The 10052-nt window shown below is 31.2% G+C and overlaps 1 protein-coding gene across 2 annotated transcripts in view; it reads left to right on the top strand.

Moving 5' to 3' along the window:
* The window catches only part of LOC106458721 (homeobox protein 2-like), a 23270-nt gene extending 13523 nt beyond the window's left edge, over window positions 1-9747 (top strand). Inside the window, exons 6-9 of one of the 2 annotated variants that reach the window (XM_022384992.1) lie at window positions 2295-3316; window positions 3398-4076; window positions 7974-8016; window positions 8900-9747. In XM_022384992.1, coding sequence (XP_022240700.1) covers window positions 2295-3316; window positions 3398-4076; window positions 7974-8016; window positions 8900-9420 — 2265 coding nt within the window. In that variant the 3' untranslated portion in view covers window positions 9421-9747. Of the gene's footprint in view, window positions 1-2294; window positions 4077-7973; window positions 8017-8899 lie in introns of both variants that reach the window. The other variant, XM_022384991.1, reaches the window with a different exon arrangement.
* The last annotated feature ends 305 nt before the right edge of the window (window positions 9748-10052 follow it).

Below are 10052 nucleotides of genomic sequence, written 5' to 3'. Positions count from 1 at the left end.
CATTTGCTGTCATGTTAAACTTATATTAAAGTTTTTCTTCATTACCCATTTAAGCCGCCTCCAGCCATGAATAGACAGATAGATAAACCGATATGTGGCGCCATCTAGTGCACCTAAATTCATCTAGACATTTTCATAAAAGTGACCCGAAAAACGGGGCTAACTCGGTAACTCGTCGCCCGACTTTAACGAAACTTGTTTTATTTTGTTTGTATTCTCATTTCATTACAAATACGGTGCTATTGTATTTAATTACAGACAAGCAAACAAACAATCTCAGAGTTTTAGTAGTATATAGATATAATAATCACAAATACTATAATAATTGTTTGCTATGAGCAAATTTAGTAAGATAATATTGTACAGTATAGTCAATTACAGTTTGTATTGCGTAAAAAATATCTGACTTTAAAACAAACTTATTTTTTGTTCTTGGGAATTTTAAGTTAAACTAGTGCTTGCATCATATAAATAAATCAATGTTTATTCATTTATGAACAATAAATACATCATCAATGCACAAAATATTTTGATAATTGTATAATTATCAGCTAAGAACTTACTGAACTTGATAGTGACCAATGAACATAGAAAAAACATACGTTTTTAAACATAGTAAAATTGTAGGGAAAGCTGTGAACTTTTAAGCTCATCTTTAGCTCAAATTTTTCAGTCAGAATAAATATATATATATATATATATATTTGCAGCTTTATAAATACATGATACGGTGTTCAGTAAGATTGTAAGATGGATTAGCATGGGGTTCATAAATGTAGAAGAAATATAAATCTACGTTTAAAATACAAAAATATGGAAAAAAATGGTTAATACTTTATTTTCAAATATGGAACTAGATTAGCCAAAAAACACCAGGTAAAACGAAATTGTACATCATATGTAAACTAAAAAGTCTGTTTAAAAAAAAGTTTCAAGATTTAATTGGTTTTCTATCTATGGGGTTTGGAGTCCGTTTCACATCAAAACATAGAAAAGATATCTTTAACATGTATTTACAATAACTGGCTTTCAATTTAAAATATCACGCCCTTATTTCCATGAATAGACAGAAAAACATATTAAAGTACATACATTTGAGCGAATGACCATGAATTTTTAAAGTTATTAAATGGAATTGATACACACAGAAGGTGCTAAAAATTATACATTCATACAAAATATGTACATAATCCAGCACTTCAGTACAATATATTGTTGCTAACTGACTTTATACGTTACACACTATGAATAAAAGGACGTGGATTATAAAATTAAAAAAGATATATGATTTGAAAGAAAAGATATTTCGTTCTTATGGCGAAGATACAAAAACTATGCGGTACAGTCCCCGCGATGAGTTAAATATTTGTATTTATCTAGAAAACTTTTGACAGCCTTAGGTCCATAGTCATGTTGAATACTTGGACACAGAGCAACTACATCTAAAGAAATAAAAACTCTCATTTTCTTCCAATTTCTTTGGCAATTTTTCATCGACTTTAGAATGATCCCTAATAATACTCGCAATATGAAATAAAAACGGTTTTAGCAATATGTCCAAAAGGTCACTTAAATGTTCAGTAATTTTTTATTACCTCCTACAATCGGTTTTCCTGAACTATTGGGAGATTTTATAATATTGGTATCTTGTTTCCAACAATAATTAATTAATCTCCTTTGATTTAGGGAACTTAAGAAATACATAAAAGTACCCGATTTCTGAATTACTTAAAATAATATATTTTGTTTTGTTTTGTTAATATCACCTTAAATGAATCAACAAAATTCCTTAATTTTTCTTTTATGAAAGTTATGCATTAAGTATGTTTTGGTTATATATATATATTCATCTGCATTTGGTTTTACGAATGGTATGAACAATATACTGTCACTGTATTTTGACCTGAGGAATAGTTCATTTATAGTATTTTGGCACTTGTGTATAAAGTTAAAAATTATAAATAATATTCAACGTTAATCTGGTACACAACTGGTCGTCAACTTTTTGAAGGTCATACATAGGCCTAAATAAAATGTTTTTAATTGTGTACCAGTTTAACGTTGAATATTATTTATGATTTTGAATAGTTTATTGTTTGAAACATTTAAAATAGACTTCTTAGGTTAACATGTAATCTAAAATTTTTGGTATCTGGTATTTTTCTTACCAATATAGATCCATACTTGATAAGATATTAATCACTTTTTTCAATATTTTTTTTATTTTTCTTTAAGGTGCCTTGATATCTTTAAACAAAAATGTCTATGTTTTTTGTTTTTTTTAATTTTCATAGCTGTTGTCATTTGGCTCCAGTAAACTCCTCGAAAACCATGATGACCAATACCAGGATTTTTTGAAACAAGACTCCTCTAATGAAGAACAGAGAATTTACAAACAGATCAAGAAAAAACCCAGTTCATCCTTCTACAAATATAAATGGCCTTTACAAATGACAGCTTCAAACGATCCTCGTAATGAGAATATGGAAAATATCCAGCGAATTGAATTTTGGAAAAATCGTAATGTATCGCCCTACAAAACTAAAGTTCAAGTACCTCTATCTTCAAAAGAATTTTCTGGAAATAGATTAGACTCACGAAAATTTCCACAATCTGAAACTGTTAATTCATTAACTCAACAAGGCTTAATACCCCAAACACAAGGATTTAAGGAAGATTCCCAACAAACGCCTAACAACTTTTTCAACTCTGACAGTTATCGTTTCACTGAACAAAAATCTGATGATCCGATATATTGGCAATTCAGTAAACCTAAGTTTGCTGAATCATACAATTGGTTTCAAGAAAGAAATAATAACATTGAATCACGTAGAAACAGTGAAACAAGACCGATTTCTAACACTTATAACAGAATCATACCTAGTGAAAAGAATAAAGCTTTGGACACATCTTACGGACCACTTGTTGGGAATGAAAATGCTCAGCATCCAAATGACAACGCCGATTACGGACAAGACAACGGTGAAAGGTATATTTGGCACAAACCCGTCTACTTTGAAACAAAAGATTCATCAAAAACAGATTTCAAGTGGAATCAAGCCGATAGCCTTCAGGATGCTAAATTACCGTTTCAACCGCGATCTAAAAGCTCGCTACCAGACGACGCAATAAATTATCAATCAAACTCTGACGTATACAAGGAAACAGATCAGAAGTCATCATTACAATATGGCGAAGATAGAGAAAATGAATACAATAAACAAATTCAAGCGAATAGGGAGTGGGAATTAGCTCTTCTGAAGAGAATATCAAATTTATTGGAAAAAGTCAGAAACAATTTAGATAATATTAATAGTTACAATAATGAGTCCCCAATGGAATCATTGGCACAACGTGATAAAGTACAAGACGAAGTTCCTCTTTATAATATTAATAGTTACAATAATGAGTCCCCAATGGAATCATTGGCACAACGTGATAAAGTACAAGACGAAGTTCCTCTTTATAATATTAATAGTTACAATAATGAGTCCCCAATGGAATCATTGGCACAACGTGATAAAGTACAAGACGAAGTTCCTCTTTATAATATTAATAGTTACAATAATGAGTCCCCAATGGAATCATTGGCACAACGTGATAAAGTACAATACCAAGTTCCTCTTTATGGAAATGAAGACGGTGTGAAAAATATATGGGAAGCTTCCTCTGACAACGACCAAAGTAAAAGTCTCGAACAAATGCAAAATTCCTCTCTAGAGAAGAAGATTGATATAAAACCTAAAACGCCATCGTGGTTAGACTTTTTACAGAAATCCTTACTGTCTGAAGAAGAAAAGAACAGAAATTCTAAGAAAACTTCCAGTAATGAGGTCTTTCAAGACACTCTAATTTCTTCGAGCAATACTGACCTTAGACCGACATTTGAGTTACAAAATGGTGAAAGTAGGGAAGCAAGTGAAACATCAGACAACTTGGGCACAGAAGGACAATACTGGCGATTACATAATATTTTTGAAATATTCAAAAATTCGGATGAGAATGGATCCGAAAATGGTCAATTAAAAGATTCTCAAGACTTTGGTAGTTTCTGGAATTCCTCTGAAACTCGAAAGGTATGTAACATGCTCTTGTGTATATTAAACGTAATAGACATTCAATCATTTAAAAAACTAACAAAAATCATCACACGTTCATTTACGATAAAGCGATATACCCACAAATTTATATGAGGATATGAAATGAACATAAGTTTACACAACAGGGTTAAAGCTGCTGCTTCTAGCTGAGATGGACACACACGCACACATGGCTATTATAATTTGCATACAAACTCCACTAGGCTTTTAACACTTTATTTACCTAAGAAACCTATTTTAAGCAACTTTCAACGATTCAAATTCTTCTCAACTTCAAAATGTAATTAAAGTAATTAAACGAGTTACAGATCCATCTAATACATAGATAGTAGGAACAGTTACACGGTTTTGTTTTCTATCCTGTTGTTCTGTTCCGGTTATACGAGCATATATATATATATATATATGCATATACTAGTATCTTAGATGTGAATGATATAACAACCGTAAGCTTTTGTGGATAAACAACCAGAACATCTTAGTCGTTAATTCCTGTTTAATATACTTAATAATCACCAATGTCAGTTGTTCAATGTGCACCATTTAAAATTAATTAAAACTGCATTGTCTAAAATAAATTGAAATGTTTTTTCTTGAGTAATCATAGTGTTTATAACTTATTATTATTGAAAATTTGTTTAAATGACAATGGTTAAAATGTTATAATAATGTAAACAAATTTCCCAAATTATTAGCTAAATTGACAGATTATAATTGCTTTTGAAAAACAAAAACAATGCTATTGGTTTTTGTAAACTTAGAGCTAAATTAAATCTCCTAAACATGCTATTGTTTGGTGTAAACTTAAAGCTAAATTAAATCTCCTAAACATGCTATTGTTTGGTGTAAACTTAGAGCTAATCTAAATCTCTTAACATGACATTGCTTTTTCTAAAATATGATGTTAAAGCATTTCACTACGAACACTAAAGTTTCACACTATTTTTAACAACTTTACCAACACTTGTTCAATATTATTTTACGTACAGTAGTACTTATAGTAGGAATAGGTCAGATGTGTAATATGTGTAATACAAGTTAAAATTTCAAACACAATGCAAAAAACATTTCATAGGCATTTTACACACACACACACTGTTGAGCAAATAAAAAAATCTGCAGAGTAACAGGCTGCAAAAGCACCTGAAAAAGTCGTTAGAGTAAAAGCAAAAATTTCACAAAGTCACAAATTCATTAATCTGACTGACTGACTAACGTTGTTGGAAAGATATAGGTCTCTCCTGTCTTCACCTTAAGCAAATCTAAATGCACATGACTGAATTAAGCTACCTTGGCTAAAAGCGTTTTTCTTAGTTTTACCTATGACCATTTTGCATCACTACTAACGAGTTAACAATACACTAGTAGTCTCATTCTATGATAAGGAGCACGCTCTGTGAACTGCCAAATAACATGCGTTTTAATTAATTCGTGAAGAAAGTTGGTTTATATATCAAATAGTCTGTATTCTAAAATCACAAAGTTTTATGAATTTTAGTTGTGTAGCATGTTTTGTACTTCAAGTGAATGTTCTAAAGAAAATGGTAAGTGTTGCTATTTTAACTAATTTCTATAATAGTGAAGTGATTGGTTAAACAGCAAGTCATTCATTTATTATACTTAGTTGTAGAAAAATGATTCACTACAGAGTTTATTAACCAGACATCAATTGTTTGTTTGTAATTAAGCACAAAGCTACACAATGGGCTATCTGTGCTCTGCCAACCACTGGTATCGAAACCAGGATTCTAGCATTGTAAGTCACTGTGCCACTGTGCCACTGGGCGGCACCAGACATTAAAATTCCAATAAGACAGAGCTACATACATAGATGGTTAACATAAGAATATGTTTAATCCATAAAGTTAAACATTATTAACTAGTGAAGCATGAGTTATAAAGTGAACCAGTAAGTTTGTATGTTAAATAATTGGATTTGATAAACATTTAGAGATTTAAACAATTATGTTAACATGAAAAATCCGTCCTTTTCATGACAGATTATTGCAAATAAGGTAAAATACTATTGATTAAACACAGATTGAACAATATACTTATTCGCTTTTGCCAATGCGTGATAATAACATGACATATGTAACAGTGTCATTATAACTGCCTCGTTCAAATAATGGATTTTACTTACAAAGTAACTTTTAAGGAAGTATGTAGATAAACTATTGAATGAATTAGCAATATTATAATTGTAAAACGTACGTAATATAGTTAACTTTATAAATATGAACTATAAACATAGGTTGAGACGGTCACATGATGACCTACTACGGAACTATAATAGCATTGTCCACCTATTGTACCTTAGTAACACTACCCAACTACAGAAACACTATCAAACTAGTGATGTCATCCGTCTTTTCAACAGCAAGATTAAGCTACTGAAGTTATACTAAACATGTACAATAGTTAATAGAAACATTGTTAGCCTATAGAAAAACTGCCATTAGTAACACCTTACGCCAATAGAAGCACCATCCTTATTAACACTGTCCGCCTATAATACTTTAATAACATTATCCACTTCATCCCATCCTTTTCAGAACTACGCAACATGAAATTGTATTACTATAAAAAATTACACTGTGTAAATTAAATGCATTATTCAATTTAAGGCTTTGATTGTGAAGCAAAAACTATGAAGTTGGTGATATGTTGAAACATGTTGTTATCTGTTGATTTATATCGCCCTCTGGTGATTCACTAGCAACTCTCTAAGCACTCATCATCCTCTCATCTCGACCAACGCGCTCTTCGGGGCCACTCCGTGGAACTATGACGTCACCATACTCTGGTGCCACTTCGTGGACGTTTGTATCTCCTCTCCTTCCCTGAGGCACCCAATCAGCGCGCGCGTCTAGAGTACTTCACTAACTATAGATCTTGTGGTAAAAAATTTCATTCAACAACCACGCCATAAATCTTGTAGTACTTATCAAGTTCATCCACCTCACTGCTATAGCTGTGCTCTCAAAACTCTTTCAACCATTTCACACTGCTGTACTGTCACATCTCATTTATCCAACACTGCTGTGCTTATTACACGTTGTTATACGACATCACCAACACTACTGTTGTAATATCATATCGAATACTATAGTTAGTATTGCATAGTTACTATTACATCTCATTCATCCAACACTGCTGTAATATCACATCTCATTTATCCAACATTGTTATACTATTACATCTCATTTGTCCAACATTGTTATACTATTACATCTCATTTATCCAACACTGCTGTAATATCACATCTCATTTATCTAACATTGCTATACTATTACATCTCATTTATCCAACATTGTTATACTATTACATCTCATTTGTCCAACATTGTTATACTATTACATCTCATTTATCCAACATTGCTGTACTATCACACCTCTTCCAGCACCTCACTACCACCAATGATGTACCTTCACCTCACTTTGACATTGTAATATCAAATTACTGTTGCTGTATTATAATTTACCTGTTTCATTACTGCTGCTGTATTCTAATATGGATATTAACTGCTCTATTACAACTACGGCTTATTCTCATATCTAGTTTAATCATTTTACCACTTCTGTTTCCCAAGCAGACTGCATTCAAAAGATTAGCATCAATGCTAAACTATTGCACTAAGTTTTGGAAGAAATGTAATTGCTTTTCTTAACAATAGCCTTTGATATACCATCATAAGTTACCCTCCCAACTATTTCACTAAGTATAAAACTGAAACATTATTCTTATCAGGATATATTTATACGTTGCTCCACTGATTTATATTATTAGTTCCTTTATTATTTTCAGCATTAGGGATGAAGATGAAATTAATATGATGATTATTACTTAATTTGTTTTTTTCTCTCCTTTCAGGTTGGATTAGACGAGTCTGTAGACAACAGAGAAAATGAGGAAGGTAAAGGTATATTTACTATCTTTATTGCATAGAAATGTTTGTGATGTGCGAGCCAACCAAACCATTAATAAAATAATCAGCTGTTAGGTTCCGCGTTTCCCACTAGATGGCGGGAGTGATAAGTCTAAGTGTCCGTGTTAATGTTCCAGTGAGTTCCTCATATTGAACAAAAACTGTCTTTTCTCTTTACCATTTCACAGAATTCTATTTATTTTATGAGGCGCATAAATAGATGGACATTCTCATAACGAGATTTCTTTTAAACATGACTAAATTTCCTTTAATAAATAAAATAACATTCACGAAACCTTATTTTTACTAAAACAGAAAAGTATATACTATTTGCATTTCACCAAATGGTTTCGAATAGCTTATGTTTGTGAGAGACGTAATAAAGGACATTTTTATTTAATGGATCTTGGATAATCATGTTGATGTTTCTATTCTATTCATTCTCATTGTGCGCTATAATATATCGTTCAATCCTACTATTTGTTGATAAAGAGTTAGCGGTGGGGGTTTCGACCCGGTAGTTCAAGGTCAGCTTTGCTATAAACAAACAAAATCTTGATAAGGCGACTTCTCTCTTCCGTGGTATTTCTACTGAATAAAACATAGGAAAACTAATGATCGCTCTCATAAACTTGTTTGATAAATATAAAATATATAGCAAAGAATTCAAATAATGAAAATATGTATATAGAGAACATACTTGTTTTGAAATTCTTTAAAATAAACCACTCATAGTAAGTATTTTAAAATGTATTTGTCATAACAATCATTATGTTTACTGTCCTATCATATTGCACATTTCTTTTCCTTGGTAATTAGATTTTGTACATTAAAATCTATGAAACACTATTACTAAACGCTGCTCTTTTAGGTAATCAACGTTCCAGTATTTATCTGTGGGAATCGCCTATTGAAACATATCGTAACAATGAGCAGAAAGTGGATGACCAAAGCAAGCTACACGAAGAAACTAATTACGAACAGAACTTAGTTGGACAACAGACGAGCAATCAAGATGTTAATTACGTTCCCAACTGGCAAGTACAATGGAAGATCAAAGATGAAAATGCCGATGACGAAAATGAGCGAAATCTGTCAAACGGAATTATCTCTACTATGGACAAACAATGGCATGAAGAAAGGACTAATAATGATTCCGATCAAAACGCTACTGTAACTGTTTCGTCTTATGCTGTTAACGAAAATATTCAAGAGAATAAAACCTTTGATAATAATTTTAACACAATACTGACAGATAAAGCTAACGAATACAATAATGAACGTGATTTTCAAAATAATGTACAGGTTGAAGACCTGATGGAGAAATTTAATCTTCCTAGTGAAGAAGAGACGAGGAAAGAATCCCAGGATGAGAATAATATGATTATTTGAAATTGATAAACGGGAGATGTTTTGCCTTCATGTAAGGTTTAAAAAGTTTGTCACGGATATTTTGGGATATTTTAAGTGTGAGAGGAATGCTTTATTTACGCACTTGTTTAAAATCTTATATATTACAAAGGTATTTGTAAATTTATCAAGGCACAGCTGGATCTTACTGTCCCTGGACCAATCAAGTCAATTAGAGTTAACTTCTTTAGCCTTTCTCCTTTATTTATAACCAATATTATTCTCTTTGTAATCTAATGAAGTTAGATTGTTTTCAGTAAAAATAAAAAATAAAGTGATATTTTCTAAATAAATACTTTTTAAAGTGTGCATTGTTTTCGAAAAAATGTAGAATAAAAATTGTTTGATACATTAAAATATATATATATATATATAAATTAAGGTTAACATAAGTTTTTTTCTTATAAATCTTTCAACTTTAACACACGAAACTAGTAGATAGTGTCGCTTAGCGAGTTATGTGCAGTTGAAATTTTGCTTTCATGAATCTGAAGGTCCAAATAAATAGTTTTACACTAATTTTACAACAATAACTATTTCAACTAATAATTGCAATTGTTGTCAATGGCTCTGGTTTCAGTTTATTTAAAGATTTTTTTGATACACTGAGTATT

The sequence above is a fragment of the Limulus polyphemus genome, unplaced genomic scaffold (genome assembly GCF_000517525.1).
Source record: "Limulus polyphemus unplaced genomic scaffold, Limulus_polyphemus-2.1.2 Scaffold504, whole genome shotgun sequence".
In the NCBI taxonomy this organism is placed as follows: Eukaryota; Metazoa; Arthropoda; class Merostomata; order Xiphosura; family Limulidae; genus Limulus; species Limulus polyphemus.
Note: the sequence above shows the minus strand (reverse complement) of the source record. Positions and strands in the feature narration are given on the sequence as shown.